A 20,261-nucleotide genomic window follows, 5' to 3' on the forward strand; every position below is an offset into this window, starting at 1 on the left:
TGTGAACAGATAAAGGAATCAGGTGAAAGATGATGTCAGCTTAGGTATTTTCAAGGGATTAAAATACTTTTCATGACAGAATTTAAAATCTATCTTAAAAATGAAAGAAAGTCAGTTTGAATTTTGACCCAATTGTTTTATTTTGAATAATTTTGATATATTATCCTCATTATTTCTGAGTTCTCAGTCCCCTGCTAGAGAAATAATCAATGCAGCATGATGGAGATTGCTACTAATTTTCATTTAAAATGCATTTTCAAATAAACTTTTGTGAAATTCAAAGCACAAAATAAATTTATGCCCATTTATATCAACATTAAATATCTTATTCAACATTAATTTATTGATACATTTATATAAAATATAAAATCATAACTCTATTATGAACATAATTATTTATTTAGATGACCTTAGAAATCATAATTGCTTAAATAAACTGTATTGAAATTTTTCAGACCCCAAAATCGGAGGATCAATTCCTAAGTGATGTCATCTCTGCATGCTATGCCCAACTCTTTGATTGACAATCAAGAATATATTAAGAGCTAATGTTAAAAATTAAGAAACAAAGTGGCCCTAATATACGCTGTTCGTTTGACAAAGGAATCTTCCTTACGCACATTCAATTGCTTTCCTGCCCCTTTTCTTTTTTTAAGCTACCAACATAATCAGTAAGATGCTCAGAAGAGGAGCAGAACAATAATTCTCATTCTTATTTAAAACAAGTAGGGCTTTAGTTAAAGGTTTTCATCCTAGTAAACGATAATTTGGAAATAAATTAGCTGAGAATGCATGATATAGGCCATGACTGGAAAGTATTTATTCTTAAATTGCCTAATAACCTGCATCATTTAAAACAACATTAGAAATTATTTGTGATTTTTATCCTACCTCTATGCATGACTCGTCGAGAATGCATGTGTTCCAAAGCACTGCAGAGTTGAACAAAGTACTTCCAAACAGTCCTTTCAGGAATTAGCCTCTTTTGTTTCTTAAAATGCTTTTTAAAAAATTAAAAATAGGAATTATTAGGAATTAAAATATCTTAAGACTAGATTCTGACATGCAAAATGCCTTAAGTCAGAAAAACATTTCCTTTTATCTATCTATTGCCAACTAAAAAGCATATGATTTCCCACAGTGAATGATTCCAAGAATTTTACCTGACATATTAGCTTAAATTTCTCACTATTATATCTGAAGTTAGCACACACCATATAATTCTACATCTTTGTGATGTCCAATATTTCAAAAAATTAACATCTACGTAAAATAATATCCTATCCTAAAAGAATGATGTCAAATTTCATTTTAAGGAAACCCAGGATAAAATAGTCTGGAAACCTGAAGGTAATTATGTTCATTAAAAGACAATTCTTCTCCTGACAGAAGGTTTCACTATAGAATTCCTTTTAAATATTGAACCACCCTGGTGATTTGAAATATCAGTTAATTTATTAAAAATTTAAAAAAAGAGATTTATGTAAAAAGTTTTCATGAATATTTCTATTGCACATTATAAGAAACCTGTACTTTGAATGGATGAATCCAAACTTCATGGAAGAAAAACATTATAGGAAGGTCTGGGCAAAGAGCTGAGCACCAACAAACGAGTTGGGAAAGAGTGGGCCATCATGCATAAGACCGCAATCACCAAAGGAACTGCAAAACCAGAGGTATATATTTATGCCCATTTTCCTATATTACATTTGCTAGGAGAATATACTTCCTTCAAGAACAAAGTTCTTAGTTTCCTAAAATTTGTAAAGATTACATAAAAATTATTTTTCTAAAACTGCAATTGGTTTCCTATTTAACAATATTTATAAATGACCAACATGAAATACTACATTTAAACAAGTTTTTATGACATTTTCTGATAATTTTAACTTTTTAAATATACAAATAGTTATTAACAGATATCAACATTTAAATGGGTACTGTAGTGCATTTTTTTCTGGAAATGTTTTTGGAAGTTCAACTGATTCGATTTGTTATTGCAAATGGAGAAACTGTAATTCGGATAACTCCAAAACAAGTTTCTCTGTCAATTTTTTACCCTTGTGACCAGTTGAGGGCAGGCTGAAAGGAAAAACAACACAGGGAAATCTGATGATATCCCTACTTCATACTTAGCAAAAGATTATATCCACTGTCTCATATGTACTCAATATACCAAAAGGATAAATCTTTAAGGAAAAGCCAATAACTTTAGGTTAATGTTTATTATAACACATATTATAGAAATGAACTTAGTAATTTCAATGGCTATTAACATCAGTAGCAAAAAGCAAATAACAATTAGATGACCAGGTAATTAAAAAGCAAAAAAGGGTATTACACAAATGCTGAAAGCCTCCCATATCATGTTTCAATATTAAGTATTTTTAATTGCAGACTGTGTCAACATCACTTTTCATTCTAAGGGGGCCATGCTGCAAAATCAGTTCTATACACATAATTTTCTTACAGATTTGGAATGAGTCCAAATAAAGCCTGTCTATGTGCTCTCCCTGACGCTGGATTAGCATATCAGAAGACTGTTTGATGTCAACAGGAAGATGGGGACCAGGTTTCTTTTCATTCAAAAATAAATACACTGCATCATGTAAGCATCAGACCATGAAAGGAAAATTTTATGCTTTAATATAGATTCTGGAATCATCATAATCATAATTAATTTGGCAGCTTACTTTTTAAAGTCTCATTATTTAAAAAATAAATCACATATATAGGAAAAAGGCAAATGAAAAAAATGGCCCTCAAAATGCACATTAGGGAAAATGTTATCAGACCAAGACGGTCTGATCATTTTCACGTTTTTATATTCTTTGAGACTGTCTCTTTGAACAACAAATTGAAGATGAAGACAATAAATTGACATCAATATAATGCTACCTAGACAGAATGACCTGGCAAAAATGTGTGTCCAAATTAGTAACAGGTTTCTGAAGAATTATTTCATGAATTTGATTTGCTCATAAAAGAAATCAGAGGCAGCTTCATTATGTCACTGGTATCTCACAATATGTTTTATCTATTTCACCACATGCAGTTTTCCACCACTTCTTATGTGTAGGGTTGTTTTTTTTTTTTTTTTTTTTTATCAAAACCAATACTTATGATGAGAAAAGCCTGTCTGTTCTGATGGTGGCACTGTTGGCCATCTCTTAAAAAGAGGATGAACAGAAAAAAGGCAATGAAAATTTGAATCCTTTCTACTACTGGTAAAATTTATATTAGCATTACAGGGCAGAAACTTCCATAATGCCAAAGTATTAAAAAAAAAAATCTTTTCTTGAAATTTATTGTAATATACACATATCTGTTAATTCTTTAGTCAAATAGCATTACCGTTCAAAAATCCTACTTTTCTCTAAAAAAGACAGACCTATATAACTATTTAGCACTAGATTAGGAAAAAAATCTAATGCCAACATAAATAAAAAATGCACATATATTTGTCATGTGGTAAGTTTTTAATAAAGCAAGAAATAATGTAGCCAAAGTTTTTAAAGGTTAGTATCAATAAACATTTATGTGAAAAGGAAGATTGTACAATATGGCACTTTACTATATTTATGTTATAAAATAGAACTTCAAGTTTTTTTAACCTGAAAATAAAATATCTAAAAATTTACAAAGAGGCAGAAATTGGTACTCAGGTATACCTGATCACTTAGAATTAACTTTTATTTAGTCTTTTTTAAAAAATAGGCTAGTCTTTTCACTACACAAAGCTTCAAATACTGTTTACTTAAAAATCTATTTACTATCTACATCAACATCATTCAAGTAAACACTGAACATTATTCAAATTCAAGAAACAGATGTATCAAATAGCTAGTCAATGTACATATAAAACATCAGAATATATTATATTCTCACTTAAGTGTAAGGTGAAATTCAGCATACCTGGTAAAATACAGCCACACTGTCACTTAAGCGATGTATATACGTATGTATTAATATAAAAGAGGACAGCTAAGGCAAGTTGCTTCCATTTGAAGATGCCGGAAAACAGTCATACCTTTTAAAAAAAAAAATCATCTAACCTCCTCCTCCAAATTAAATACCCAAGACCAAATCCAATTATATATTGGACAACTCAGTATTTAAGGACCAGTTTTTGGACTGAACTAGATCACTTGGTTCCTGCACTCTAGATCATCACTCCAAATGGAACATATATATTACTTATTTCTTACTTCTAAGTAACATACACATTTCTTATTTCTAAGTTTTGCAATTCTAACATTCCTCCTCAAGAAATTTTGGGAAAAGCTTCAATGATATTGCCTATAATAAACTCATCCACAGAGAAAAAAAACAAAAAAAATTATTACTGTTTTATTTAAAAAAATTAATTTCCATGGTGTTTCAAAATATTTTTTGGTATGTTATTCAGACCAAACACCTAGAACAAGCAGGGCTGGCTTCATGAGCATGCAGCCTACGTGGTCACACAGGGCACTATGTTTAGCTTAATGCTCTGTTGTTGCCATCCTGAAATTCTCAACAATTTTACAATGAAGGACCCACAGTTATGTAGCTGGTCCTGGGAACAATATACACAGAATCTTTTAGAAATGTACTGCTGTAGTTAAAACAAAGACAAAAAGCAGCAAATGTGATCCCCAGTATGCAAGGCATTCCTGAAGAAGATTAGGAAAAAAGATAATTAAATAATGAGAAATTATGAAGTAATAAGAGAACTAGAATTAAAAGCACCTGCTCCATCTCTTCCAAGTATCTAACAAGAGGAAGTAAATAATTTATGTTAAATATAAGGGCATATTTCCTGCTTAGGAATGTTGTCAGATGTTTAATGTGCCACTAACACAATCTAGTTTATCACCTTTTATAAAGACCTGATTACGAGCCTTGACATAACTGGTTGTGTTACCTTGAGCATGTCACTTAACCTTGGTAGACCGCAGTTTCCTCTCTATATTGAACAGAGTTTGGAGATGAGCTATAAGGTCCCCAGTGCCTCCAAAATAAAATCTATGGTTCTACAATCTCAAGTACAAATAAAACTTACAATTTAAGAAATGCCTACTTGGCACATTTTCACACATAAAGATAATGCTACTTTACTGGTATGTCCTATCCTTTAAATCTCCAGTTAGTAAAAACAAAGCAAATAATAATAGTAATACCTCAGAGATCCCCATAGGTCCAGTTAATACTATAAATGATCTTCACATGAGATGACAGGTAGTTAGAGAAACTTGCAATAGGTCAAACATTTATCATCAGAAGGGATGTTATGTTCCCAAACATATCTCTGTAATTATAATGCATTTTCATAAGACTACATTTTGCAGTGGTTGTTTCAGAGAAATTCAATGCACAGAGACTGGGTGATGGAAAGGATGGGATGCTTCTGAAAGTGTAACTGATGGTTCTAAGTGCGATTTGTATTATATATTAATCTTTCTGCAGAAACATTTTTCTTCTGAAGGTATAAGGAGGTCTCAACAGACTAAATCTCACAAATACTTGCTATACACAATTTTGAGAATATATAAATGTGCAAAATAGTTATGCCTCAATTAGAATTTTGGTTTTGTAATACTAATTTTGCAGGATGTGAATATTTTCACTCTTGGCACTCTGAATAAAATTCAGCAACCTGAAGTCACTCTAGAAGGTATGATGTGGAAGAAGGTGTGACTGGCAGCCATGAGACCACTGAAAATACTTATCACCGGCATCTGAGTTTATCCACTTTGATAAAATATTTCCCATGCAAGCTCCACTTGTCTTTTTCCTTTCATGTAATGTTGGAAAACCCACTAAGAGTATTCAGCTGTTTCTGGATTATAATTTTATAGAATATCAATATAATCTATTCATTCCCCCATATCAAAATTATATGGGTTATTGAGGAAGCTGAAATATGTTTCATCTTAGGGTAAGAAGGGTAAAGATTTTTCTCTGAGCAATTAAGCGTTGGGGAAAAAAACCCTTAAGTTATTTAGCAAACAAGAAAAATAAGCTCATATAAAGTCACAATGTTTTCCCCCAGAGAAATTGCCTTCAGAACATTAGCACATTGATATTGAGGAAACTTAGGACATTAAAAAAATCAATAAAAAATAGATGAATGCATCAGAATTACTACAAGGAATAATTCCTGCATTGCTGTCACATGGATAATTTTTAAGAGAAGCTTCCATGTTGTTAAAACTAATAGAGAAGATACTTGGAAATCTTTAAGATGTCTTCTCTGCCGCATCAGAGTACTAAAGACAGAAAGAGTGAAACACAAAAGCAGAAAGTTAATCTTCAGGAAGACACAAGGTCACAAAGATAAACGGAAACATTTGCCTCTTTAATACATTCTTTCTGGTTCTGTTTTACGAGACATTGGTAAGATAGTTGGAAAGATATTTCAATATTCTTAATGGACAAGGGAAACACAGCAGAACAATAATGAGACAGTAAAAGTCTCTTGGCAGAAATCCATTTAGGGGGAAAAAAAAAAGGACAGGAGTCTGTGTATCTCATTTTTACTTAACTGCCACAGCTCTCCCAGTACTACTGCTCGTGATATTATAGTTTTTTTAAAGGCAGCTTTAGATCAGTATTACCTTAAAACGTAAAGAGCAAGACATCCTTTGAAAATTATCTTCTAATTATCCCAAGTTCAAAAGTTATACATCACCTTTAGTTATGCTCACAGAATTACATAATGGCCATTAGGATATATAATTTTTAATTTACTAAAATCCCTAAGTTCTATACTACTTTACTATTAAGCTACTTAAGTATCAAAGAAAACCCAGGTGATATTTTATCAGTAACACTGCTTTTATACAAATAATTCTGTATAACACACCTACGCATATATACCAATATAGACATAAATCTATATGGATACACAAACACATGGTTGTTCATGCAATATGAGTAGGTAACTATGTACATATACATATGTATATAATATTCAATTCTGTATGGATTTTTGTCAGATAGTGCCACTGATTTGTAACCTTAAACTTCCAAATAATTCTAAGGTCATAACATAGACAACAATCTTATACAAAAGACTCAGAGGGAAACAGCCCACATTTGGAATCACTGGCAATTCTCACAGTTGCCTGGCTTGGATGATACATTTTATGCCAGATGCTGAAATGGAAAGTGTAGGTGTCCTTGTAAACTATAAATCAGAGTTATCCAAGATAGATGGTACCACTGGGAAGATTTTAATTCTTTAAGGATTCAAAGGTCAAAAGTGTAAAAGACATTTCAAAATGATTTTATTTCCAGTCTAGCCTCTAAATTTGGATAAGTAAAAATAAAAATGTGTCTGCAAATGTAAAAAACAACCACATCAAAAAGGTGAACAAGATTTATAAGTTCTAATATTTGGAGATAATAATTATCTTTAAAACACTGTTAATATTTTAGTTAATATATCAAAGCCTGTGGTATGCAGAACTGTAGGACAAACTTCACCCCCCCAAATCCCCAAGTTCTATATATAATTCCCTCCCTTTATGTGTAAGTTGGGTTGTGAATATGATGAATTATCATTCCTCTATCATGTTGTCTTATATGGCAGGAAGGATTTTGCTGATGTAATTAAGGCTCCAAATCAGCTGCTTTTGGGTTAACCAAAAAGGAGACTATCCAGGGTAGGCGTGGCCTAACCTGGTAAGCCCTTCAAAAAAGTTAAGAGATTCAAAGCCAGAGAGACTTGACTGCTGGCCTCAAGGTAACAAACTGCAAGGCTATGGAGAGGGCCATGTGGCAGGGAACAGCAGGAGACCTCTAGGACCCAAGGATTGTCCCCAGCTGATAACCACAAAGACAGTAGGGACTTAACTCATGTAACTGCAAGGACCTGAATGCTTCTAGCCAACCAGCAAACAAGGAAGAAAATCGTATCCTCAGATGAAATCACAGCCCCAGCTGGCACCTTCATTTCAGTCTTCGAAGAACTTGAGCAGAGAACCCACTAACTAGTATGTGAACTCACTGACCCGTATAAACAGTGAGATAATAAATTCGTGTTGTTTTAAGTTGTGAACTTTGTGATAATTAGCAATAAAAGAAAAATACAATGTGCATTTCTAAACACAATAAAAAATCAACATATAAAATTAACTTTATGTGTAAAGGAAAGGAGTCTTAAGGTTTCTCCAAATTTAAAGGGAATGCCATACAAGGGGTAACAATGCAGAAAATACAAGTTGCATATTAAAGAAGACAGCATATATCTAAATATATTAAGAAAAGATAGCCTAGTTCAGGAACAAGACAAAGATGCCCACTCTCACCACTCCTATTCAACATCGTAGAAGTCCTGGCCAGAGCAATCAGACAAGAGAAAGAAATAAAAGGTATCAGAATTGGAAAGGAAGAAGGAAGAAGTAAAATAGTCTCTATTTGTAGATGATATGATTTTATATACACAGAAAATCCTAAAGACACAACCAAAAAAACATTAATTCTAATCAATGAATTCAGTAAAGTTACAGGAAACAAAATTAATGTACAAAAATCAATAGTGTTTCTATATACTAACAATAAGTTATCTGAAAAAGAAATAAAGAAAATGATCCTATAGCACCAAAACCAATAAAATACTTAGGAACAAACTTAATCAAGGAGTTTTCTATTCTAAAAATGGTAAGACATTGATGAAAGAAATCAAAGGAGGCACTAAAACAAATGGAAAAGTATCCTGTGTTCAGAGTGGGAAGAATTTTAAATTGTTAAAATGTCAATACTACCATAAGCCATCTAGAGATTCAAGGCAATCCCTATCAGGATTCCAATGGCTTTTTTTTTTTATGGAAAGAAAAAATAATTCTAAAACTTGTATAGAACCACAAAAGACCCCAAATAGCAAAAGCCTAAGCAATCCTAAGAAAGAATAACAAAGTGGCAGAGGCATCATACTTCTTGATTTCAAGCTATACTATAAAGCTATAGTAATCAAAACAGTATGGTAACCTGCGTTGGTGGTATAGTGGTGAGCATAGCAGCCTTCCAAAACAGTATGGTACTGTCATAAAAACAAACAGATCAATGAAGCAGAATTGACAGCCCAGAAATAAACCCAAGCATGTACAGTCAACTAAATACTGGACAAGGGAGCTAAAAATACTCAATGGAGAAAAAATAGTCTCCTCAATAAATGGTGCTGAGAAAAGTGGATATTCACATGTAAAAGAATGAAACTAGAATGAAACCATTAAAACCATGAAACTCCTTAAAAAAAAAAAATAGGAACAAACCTTGACATGGGTCTTGACAGCAATTGTTTTGACACCTAAAGCGTAAGCAGCAACAACAAAATAAACAAGGGTCACCATATTAAACTAAAAAGCTTCAGAAGAAATCATCAACAAAGCAAAAAGGCAACCTATGGAATGGGAAAAAAAAAAAACTGCAAACCATACACCTGATAAGGCATTAATATCCAAAATATATAAAGAACATATCTCAATAGCAAATAGTAATAATAATAACAATAATAATAATGATGCAATTAAAAAATGGGCAAAGACCTAAATAGACATTTGCCAAAGAAAATACATGAATGGCCAACAGGTACATGAAAAGATGCTCAGCAACACTAGTCATTAGAGAAATGCAAATCAAAATCACAATGAGATATTGCCTCATGCCTGTCAGAATAGCCATCATCAAAAAAACAAAAGATAACAAATGCTAGCATGGAACTCTTGTACAGTGTCAGTGGGACTGTAAACTGGTACAACCACTATGGAAAACAGTAAGGAGGATCCCTAAAAAATTAAAAATGGGACTACCATATGATCCAGCAATTTCACTTCCAGGAATATATCCACAAGAAATGAAAACACTAGGGGTGCCTGGGTGGCTCAGTTGGTTAAGCGACTGCCTTCGGCTCAGGTCATGATCCTGGAGTCCCGGGATCAAGTCCCGCATCAGGCTCCCTGCTCAGCAGGGAGTCTGCTTCTCCCTCTGACCCTCCTCCCTCTCATGTTCTCTGTCTCTCTCTCTCTCAAATAAATAAATAAAATCTTTAAAAAAAAAAAAAAGAAATGAAAACACTAGCTCAAAAAGATATCTGGCACCCCTATGTTCACAGCAGCATTATTTACAATACCCAAGACATGGAAACCACATAAATGACCACTGACAGATGAATGAAAAAAAGAAGTTGTCGTGTATATATATATACACACACACACATACAATAGAACATTATTCAGCCATTAAAAAAAAAAAAACAAGGAAAACCTGTCATTTGCAATAACAGGGATAAACCTTGAGGGCATTATAAGCTAGACAGAGAAAGGCAAACGTTGTGCTGTATAATTTTACTTATATGTGGAATTTAACACACACATACAGACTCATAAAAAAAGGTCAGATTTGTGGTCTCCAGAGACAGAGGGTGGGCAGAGGGGGGATTGGAGGAAGGTGGTCAGAGGTTACAACATAAATAAGTACTAGGATGGAATGTACAACATGATGACTCCAAATAATACTACTGAATGGAAAGTTGTTATAAGAGTAAATCCTAAGAGTTGTCATCATAAGACTTTTTATTGTATCTTTGAGATGACAGACACTAAACTTATTGTGGTAATCATTTCACAATATAACCATAATACTGTTCACCTTACACTTACAGTAATGTATGTTAATTATATCTCAATAAAACTAGGGGGAAAAAGAGCTTTAACTTATTATTTGGAATTGTGCCAAACTCTTGACACAAAATAGATATCCATTTAAATCAGTAATCCATATTTCACTAAAAAAAGTTTCCAAGTATAATGTTGACCTACTTTTTAGCCAGTGTGCTGTGGTATGAAAATCTTTTGGCAGATAGCAAACTTCTACATTTCCCCCTAAGAGATTTATTACATTGGGTTATATTGTATTTTATTGACATTTTAGCAGAATAAAAGTTTTTACAAATATAATGTTAAAGATATGCACTTTTTTCTTTTGTCTCAAACTGACTTTTTAAGAGGTAATTATAAATATAAGAAATTGTAAATAGTTCAATGAATAAACTATACGTTAGAAAAATGGGCTATGAATGACAGATGTTGGCAGGGATGCGGAGAAAGGGGAACCCTCCTACACTGTTGGTGAGAATGCAAGCTGGTGCAGCCACTCTGGAAAACAGTATGGAGGTTCCTCAAAAAGTTGAAAATAGAGCTACCATATGATCCAGCAACTGCACTACTGGGTATTTACCCCAAAGATACAAATGTAGGGATCTGAAGGGGTACATGCACCCCGATGTTTATAGCAGCAATGTCCACAATAGCCAAACTGCGGAAAGAGCCAAGATGTCCATCGACAGATGAATGGATAGAGAAGATGTGGTATATATATATATATGGAATATTATGCAGCCATCAAAAGGAATGAGATCTTGCCATTTGCAACGACGTGGATGGAACTGGAGGGTATTATGCTGAGCGAAATAAGTCAATCAGAGAAAGACATATATCATATGACCTCACTGATAGGAGGAATTCTTAATCTCAGGAAACAAAGTGAGGGTTACTGGAGTGGTGGGGGGTGGGAGGGATGGGGTGGCTGGGTGATAGACATTGGGGAGGGTATGTGCTATGGTGAGCACTGTGAATTGTGTAAGACTGTTGAATCACAGACCTGTACCTCTGAAACAAATAATACATTATATGTTTAAAAAAAAAAAAAGAAGAAGAAGAAGATAGCAGGAGGGGAAGAATGAAGGGGGGGAAATCAGAGGGGGAGACGAACCATGAGAGACTATGGACTCTGAGAAACAAACTGAGGGTTCTAGAGGGAAGGGGGGTGGGAGGATGGGTTAGCCTGGTGATGGGTATTAAAGAGGGCACGTTCTGCATGGAGCACTGGGTGTTATACGCAAACAATGAATCATGGAACACTACATCAAAAACTAATGATGTAGGGGCGCCTGGGTGGCTCAGTCGTTAAGCGTCTGCCTTCGGCTCAGGTCATGATCACAGGGTCCTGGGATCGAGCCCTGCATCGGGCTCCCTGCTCCGTGGGGAGCCTGCTTCTCCCTCTCCCACTCCCCCTGCTTATGTTCCCTCTCTTGCTGTGTCTCTCTCTGTCAAATAAATAAATAAAATCTTTAAAAAAAAACAAAAACAAACTAATGATGTAATGTATAGTGACTAACATAACATAATAAAAAAAAAGAATAAAAATTTAAAAATAAAATAAAATAAAGAAAAATGGGCTATGAAAATTTTAAATACATTTTAGCAATATTTCTATTGATACCTAAAAAAAAGAAAACAAAGCTTTTGTTTATACCTTTCTGAGATTTGTCTCTCGTCTTCTCTAACACTAAGTCTAAGTCTCTATCACCAAATTTGCTTCTTGATGTTCAAAGAGTGAAATAAACAGTATTAATAAGGCATACTGCAAAATGGAGCATCTATTGGTCCAATTTGGGGTATGATAAAGAAAATACGAAGTATACAAATCACAACTTGATAAACTGAAATTTTTAAGAGTCTATTTTCCTTTAAAATTCTGATTTCTGATGATAAAGAAGTAGATGATGAAAAATTCTAGATTTCCTTTTATCCTAAAACTCATCTGGGAAGTATTTCATCTGACCACAGCCTCAGGTATTCCTTTGTCACTAATTAGAGAAATACTGAATATTTCAACTATAAATTGCTTAATTATATTTGTCAGCTTGCTCTAAACCAATTAATTATTTACTTGTAAAAATCTTTGATGCAATGCTATCCAGAGGTTCATTTCTGGAATACAGACCAGGAGCTATATTTTCTCTTCTACCCCAATTAAGCTGAAGACTTGAGACAGTGAAATATACTGTTGTGATGCACTATGATTTACAATATTACTCACTATAAAGAAATGAATCATTTTCTTACAATTCAAGTATCTACTGCTGTCCTTTATAAAGCATTAAGTCACTGTCATGTTCCTTCATAAAAGAAGTTCCTATGACTTTTTTCTTAAAGTAGTCTCTTTTATAAAGAACAGCTTATAGCACAAATAAGAATGTTTAGACAAGAATTTTTGAAGTTCTTGGGGAAAAAAATACCTTTCCTGTATCAGCTCAGAACACCATCTTCTGTCTCGCCAGCATACCACTCAATATCTTAGCAACTCCCCGTAAGACCAGAATGAAACTGCAAGAAACAACCACCCATATTCACCTACTGGTCCCTGGAACAGAGAACATAGCAGAGGTAAAAAGAATCAACCTGGAATTGAAGGAAGGAAGGAAGAAAGGAAGGAAGGAAGGAAGGAAGGAAGGAAGGGAGGGAGGGAGGGAGGGAGGGAGGGAGGGAGGGAGGGAGGGAGGGAGGAAGAAAGGAGATAATCACCTTTTATGCACTCATTGACCACGTTTATTAATAGAGCTACTACTATGAGCCAGGCACCTCCCTAGAAACTGAAGGTGTCTACACCTTCTACAGCAGATATCTGTTGAGCATCTACTCTGTGCGGCCCACTGTCCTAAGCACTAGGGATTTGTGAGGTGACAAAACAAACTAAGATTTCTCCCTCTGAGAGCTTATATTCTGGATCACACAGGTTTAGTAAATCTTGGCAAACATCTTTACCATCAACAGGAAACTCAAGAAGGATTTAAAAAGAGGTCTTTCTTTTTTTTTTTTTCCTCCTTTCTCACCTCTCTTGAAAAGACTGATGGAGAAACAGGTGCTGGAAGGTTAGTTTAAAAGCTCCCGTTCTCTAGGTGAGAGATGATGGTACTTCACACTACAGGGAGAGAAATGGAAACAGAGCTGGGTGGAATATTTGAAAGTCATTTAAGAGAAAAATAAACTGAACTTGGTGACAGACTGAAGTGGGAGGTAAGGAGAGAGAAGTGTCAAAGAAGAGTCCTGGGCTCCAGCGTGCACGACTGGGCAGACAGGTGCTGAACTCAGGAAATGTGGGAGGAAGGTAGTCTGGGGAAGATAATGAATTTCTTTACAGGGGTGTTGAGCTAATCTGAATTCAGAATTAGAAGACAGCTCCAGACTAAAGATAAAACATTAGAAAACAAGCACACTGAAAGTAACTGAATCCACGGGCATGAATGACATCAACTACAAAGAGAGTATAAAGCAAAAAGGAAAAAAAAAAAAAGCCAGACCACAACTTTTAAAACTCCATCATGAAGGGCTAAGACAAAAGAATGACTCAGTTAAGAAGAATCAGAGCGTCCGGAGAGACAGGAAGGAAACAAGGCACGATGGGACTCAACAAACCAGTGGAGGAGTATTTTAAGGAGGAGGGTATGAAAAGCAGAGCCAAATGCAGCTGAGAGATCAAGTGGAGTGAGCACTGGAGGAAGCCCCCTGGATTTAATGATAGAGGTCATTCAAGAGCCATTTCTTGTGATGTTGGGAACAGGGTCAGGAGTGAGTGAGTGTCTGCAAAGAAAAAACAGAACCGGGACAGTAAGAAGGAAAAGGCAGGTGGGGGTGCAAGACTTAAGTCAGGAGGGTCTTCTTTCATCCCCTTACCTAAAACAGCAACACCCCTCTCTCCTCATTGTCCTTCTTTATTTATTATAAAGACATACATAAATGTCACCAGATATAAAAATAGTCTACTCATGTGAAACTTCTTAGTCAAACTTTCTTTTATGGACACTGGAATAACTTTCTGTTGTGGCCATTACGCTGAGACTATTCTAAGATCTGTAAGTCTGACAATATAACTTTCCACCTCTAGGAAGGCTCCAAGAGGATCTGGGAAATCTGACCCAGAATCTGGTGTATCTTGATGAGGTTGACTAAGGGCACCTACAGTAAAGGATAGGATCATGAAAGGCTTACACAATAATGTCTACTAGATAGGAAGGAAGAATGATATTACCAATTCTCTAAAGAACTACTTCAGTTCTATCTAAGTACAATAAATTGCTCTATAAACATGTAATTTACTAGCAATCACTTTTAAAAACTTTTAGAAAGTTTCCTAAGTAATCTTTTACATGATAGATACCTTCAAATTTTAGTCAGAAGCCCTAAGGATACTTTGAGAGTATAGTTATCAATCTATAACAGCACATTACTATTCATTACCAAACAGAATCTGTTGTTCTGAATGGATCTTACTATATCTACTGGGTCAGTTGATAAAAAAAATTCCTTGAAAATGTCAACTGATGGCAAGAGCCATTTAAAAGGGAACTGAGTTCATCACCACAATAAATATAAAAACACAGACAAATTTTTCCTCCCCCACTGGTCTAAGAAATCCGAATCTGCTAAAGATGCAGATCACAGGGCTTCTTCTATAAAGCACTCTGATCTTGCCCTAGTTTTCTCAAGTGGTGAAAGGACAGGAGTATTCTTCCAAGGCAAATGTTATGGGCTCAGGCATGCCTTGGCAATGGGCTAGGGACAGCAACGTCTAGGTGTGGAGGAACAATAGCAAAGAAAGAAAACTAGACTGGAAAAGAGCAAAAAACTCTAGAAGAGAATCAAAACCCCAAATCATCAACCTCTCAATCAGGGGCAAGACTTGATAACTGAAACTGTTTTTTATCTGCCTTCAGCTGGTATTTGCCCAATGAAGATTTGCTTTCTTTGCTTCCTACTATAAGTATTTAAACAACTCTTGCACTTAAAGTTTAAGCCAAGAATTGTATATTAGTTGTCTCTCTTATAAGGACAATTTACATTGGCTTTTATATGTCTCATCTTGATGGTTATTTTATAAATTTTGCATTTGTGTGTTTGCATTTCTTTTTAAAATTAAAACCACAAATTTTTTATTTATTATTATTTTTTTTATTTTTATTTTTTAGTGTTCATTAATTTGCAAAGACGGTACTAGTGTTGGGAAGTCCCTAAAACAAGCAATCAGATAACGGGTTAGAAGTGAGTCACTCTCACCATGGGACTTTAAACAGAGTCAGCTCGATAGCATTCTGTGATAATAAAAATATTACCTCCCTGTCATGTAGTATTTTTATAATTTAGCAAGCAATCTTAAAACTGCCTCCGTCTTATGGATGAGGCAACTAAGACTAAGAGAAGTTAAGTGGCAAGAGAGCTGACCCGCTGACACCACGCTCGCACCAGAGAGCAGGGTTCCTAGCTACTGCCAGAGAACCAGTGAGCACCTTGATCAGAAAATCTGTGAAGGCTTAGTGATGGAAGACAAAGTGTGTATGCACCAACATCTCTCTCGGCAGAAGGTCAAGGGTTTTCATCTGACTTTTCAAAGGAGTACTGTGATATAAAAATCTTTAAGTGCCACTAAAGGAAAACACATGAAATTTTGCATCAGATAAACCCTAATTTCAAACATCAGTTCTTCTATTTACTAGTAATGATGGTTATCTTCTCTAAGTGTCAAATTTAGCCCCAGAATCCTTTTAAACAGTAAATATGGTAATGCATATAGCATGTAATGTTGTTTTTAAGAACGCCTTACAATAACTCCATGTAGCAGAGATTACTAGTTGTGCTCCTGTATCTGTTGAGAGACTGAATTTACAGACAATGCCCAGATCATATAAAAACAGAACTTTGATCCACAACCTTCAGCAACCTGACCAGAAAACCAAACTTTTATCCATAACAAACGACCCAGGATGCCAGCCCACCATGTCTGGTGTGCAGGAAGCCAGACTGCCATCTCTAGCAACAATCTAAGAAGCTAAGCAATAACTCTGTATCAATCAGCCCCAAATGCCCAGAACTTGATGAATACCCGACAGCTTCCCTAATTGGTCCAACTTAGGACCAATCAGAAAAAGCCAGGTGAGATGCCCCACTTCTAAGCAGCTCATGTAAAGCTTCTTCGTGCCAACAGCCTCTAATCAGGTCATACCTAAAGGCTTATTTTTCCCATTATAAAGATTTCCTATTCCTCTGCCTGCCTGTGAATCTCTGTCAAAATGTTAATGACAATGCTTGACTCCCTTGCTATAGGAAGCTCAGAGTAAAGAGCCTTGCTTTTCTCATTTAGTTGGTCTTCACTGATTTCCACCCTGTTCAACATGTCTTCCTGAGTAACAGAAGTTCAGATGGCACATGACCAGCCAAATGATGACTATATATTCCAGCCTCCCTTGCAGCTACACATGTTCATAAGACTAAATTCTGGCCGAAGTGATGAAGCTAAGAATGTTGTGTGGCAGTATCCAGGAACGTGCCTCAAGATACAGCCACCAAGTGCCCTCTGTCCCTTCCTGCCTCAGAGAGGTGACTTGATCAGCTGCAAATAGGCTTGGTTTCTGAGAATTTGATAGATCAGAGCTGGCATATCAGCTCCAGAATTTTATGTAACAGAGAAATATAATTAGTAACAATAATAATATATCAGTAGCTTCCATTTGCATAGCCTTATTATGTGTGAGACAGGTCTTAGGTCTTAATAAATGTCAAATAATTAATCATTTACAACAATCCTATGAAGTAGGTTCTATTATTATTTTGTTTTTGAGAAACTGTCATACACAGAAGTAACCTAAGGACAAGCAGTTTTTAGAACACTCTAATTTGGGGGTTTCTATAACTTGTAGCTGAACTTAAACCCAATTAATATGCTGTTGGAAAAGAAAGTTAAATAAACTTTAAAGTGGTTGAATTAGGGTTTGATGTGCAAGGTCTGAATGCAAAGCCCACTTTATTCTTTGATGAATCCCTCCCAGAAACAGGTCAGGATTCTCTAGAATCTCTTTCTGTCCCCCTCTGCCTGATGTCCAGAGATACAGGATCAAGGGTGGTCTGCTCAGAAAAATCAAGTTGCAAAATTTGACCTTCAGCTTATAGAAGACAAATCTGTTGGTCTATTTCCAAGTTGGTTTCAGTGTCCACACATCTCAGCTGAACAGAGTGAGCTTTACCAAGTAAACCAGTTTCATAATCATAATTATCACTACTGTCTATCATTCATTACATATCTACCATATTTTAAAGCATTTCACCGAGGTCTTTAAAATATCTAATATACCTATATGTTTAGAGAGCAATTCTATCAGAAAAAAATAAATACTTAGTTTAAAAAAAGCAAAACAAAACCTTACCTTTATCATTCTGGACAGATCACCAGCATCAGCTAATTCCAAAACTATGTTAAGTTCATTATCTTCAATGAATGATGCATAATATTTAATTACATTTGGATGGTTGAGTTGCTGATGGAAAAAAACACACACACACACACAAAAACAGACACCAGAAAGTTTTCTTATTGTAAATTCCCAGGAATCACTTACAGTTTCTTAACTTAAAAATAAACTTAGTTACTGCGTTTCATTTTTAAGTTACAGAAATCTTAACATGACAGTGTATTTTTCTTTAGTGAATTTTAAAACAAGTATTGAAATACCAGATACAAATTAATTTTATTTTAATACTCTCTATTAGAAATAGAGTAAATTACAGTTAAATTTTTTTAAAGTATGTATTGCTATGTCCAATAAATATATTAACATAAATGAATGGCAGAATTACAGCACCAATTGCTAAAAATTATATTCTTCAAAATGGGAACTGTCATTAAGGGCACTCAATGGTAAATAAAGTATTCCTTTTACTCCTATTTTGAAGGTGGCCTGATCCTCATATAACTGCAGCCAGTGGTTTAAAACAAAACAAAATGAAAGGACATATTCTACCTAAACATATATTCTACCTAAACACAGCTTTTACATCAAATATTATAAAACATACTGAGTTTACCTATGGGGTTGATGCGTTAAGTGATCCTAAGAAAAATTTCACCTTATAGAAATATATGCATCAGTCTCTACACACTGACAATCCTTTTGTACAATTTGCTTTCTGTTCAATCTTTAAACAAGTTAACATAAGACAAATAGTTTCTCAAAGAAAATTATTCAAGAATTCTCCCAGAGGGTATATACATGATTTTCTTCTTTTCTTTCTACTTAAAGATTTTTCTTCTACATATTCTATGATAATATATTATTTCTCTAATAGCTATTTATATATATTTTTAAAGCAGTTACTTCATGGCCCAGGAAATAACTACAACTAACAGAACAGATGGAAAACATGGTTCACTTTGATCTTACTCTTATCTTTTTTTGATAAATTGGATTCATTTTAGGCACAAACAAAAATGTACGGCATATAAAACATCTAAGTCTTATCTAACAGTTAAAAATATAACATAAGCTACAACACTCCTCAAAGGAAATTTTACTAGAATAAAAGCAGTGCAGAGATAACTGAAATTTCAGTCATATTCTTTGAGTGGATGAAAAACTGAAAAGCTAATTCTGACATACTCTTTACATCAGCCTTTCTAAATCTGGAAAAAAGATACAGAAATAATATAAAAAGCATGTGCCCATTTGGATCAGTCCACATTCTCAATATATTACATCTTGAGATAATACTAATATTCATTTATGTTACTTAAGCTTTAGAATATGTCTAATTGGGACAGTCAAGAAAAAAATTTCTTCAATGTTCTTTGCCAATTTTATCTATTTCCTAGTTTGAAAGGCAGGGGAGGGGAGCTAATCCTACCAAATGACCTGATTAAATTATTTTACAATGAATTCAAAAAATAACTACATTCTTCCATATACTGAGATACATATTTGTATAATGTTGCTTAAAACCAGTCTGACAGGGGCGCCTGGGTGGCTCAGTCGTTAAGCGTCTGCCTTCGGCTCAGGTCATGATCCCAGGGTCCTGGGATCGAGCCCCGCATCGGGCTCCCTGCTCGGCGGGAGGCCTGCTTCTCCCTCTCCCACTCCCCCTGCTTGTGTTCCCTCTCTCGCTGTGTCTCTGTCTGTCAAAAAATAAATAAAATCTTTAAAAGAAAAAAAAAGTGTGACATAAGTTTTAAAAATCTTTTTGCTTGTAAGTGTAATATTTTCATAAATCACTTTTATCAACATGCTCATCTATATTCAAAATAGTCAATAGTTCATTTATTTACCTTAAGGAGATCTATTTCTTTGATACAATCAGCACGTGCTTTGGCATCCATTAAATCAAATATCTAAAAAGAGAATCCAGAATTATTTAATAAAATAATAATCTATGGTTCAAGACACCATGTAAATGCATTATAATAGTTTACAAATAGTTATACACATACTAAGAAATTTTCTTCTCAATTAGCTTTTTAGGAGCTATGAAGAACTATAGGTATTTTATCTCATGTTACCTCTAGAGTTTACATTTTTCCTTCCAAAGGCAGTCAGTATTAAAAATGAGAAAAGAGGGACTCCTGGGTGGCTCAGTAAGTTAAATGTCTGCCTTCAGCTCAGGTCATGATCTAGGGGT

At 34.6% G+C, this 20,261-nt stretch overlaps 1 protein-coding gene across 3 annotated transcripts in view; it reads right to left on the reverse strand.

The window, feature by feature from the left end:
- The window catches only part of NEK7 (NIMA related kinase 7), a 165,196-nt gene that overhangs the window by 40,131 nt on the left and 104,804 nt on the right, over window positions 1-20,261 (reverse strand). For all 3 annotated transcript variants that reach the window (XM_035010389.1, XM_035010390.1, XM_035010391.1), the window contains 3 exons: window positions 19,912-19,974; window positions 18,020-18,130; window positions 892-1,000 (listed from right to left, as the gene is read on the reverse strand). In XM_035010389.1, the coding sequence (XP_034866280.1) occupies window positions 892-1,000; window positions 18,020-18,130; window positions 19,912-19,974 (283 nt within the window). The remainder of the gene's footprint in view (window positions 1-891; window positions 1,001-18,019; window positions 18,131-19,911; window positions 19,975-20,261) is intronic.

Source organism: Mirounga leonina, unplaced genomic scaffold (genome assembly GCF_011800145.1).
Source record: "Mirounga leonina isolate KUSES-001 unplaced genomic scaffold, KU_Mleo_1.0 Mir_154, whole genome shotgun sequence".
Classification (NCBI taxonomy): Eukaryota; Metazoa; Chordata; class Mammalia; order Carnivora; family Phocidae; genus Mirounga; species Mirounga leonina.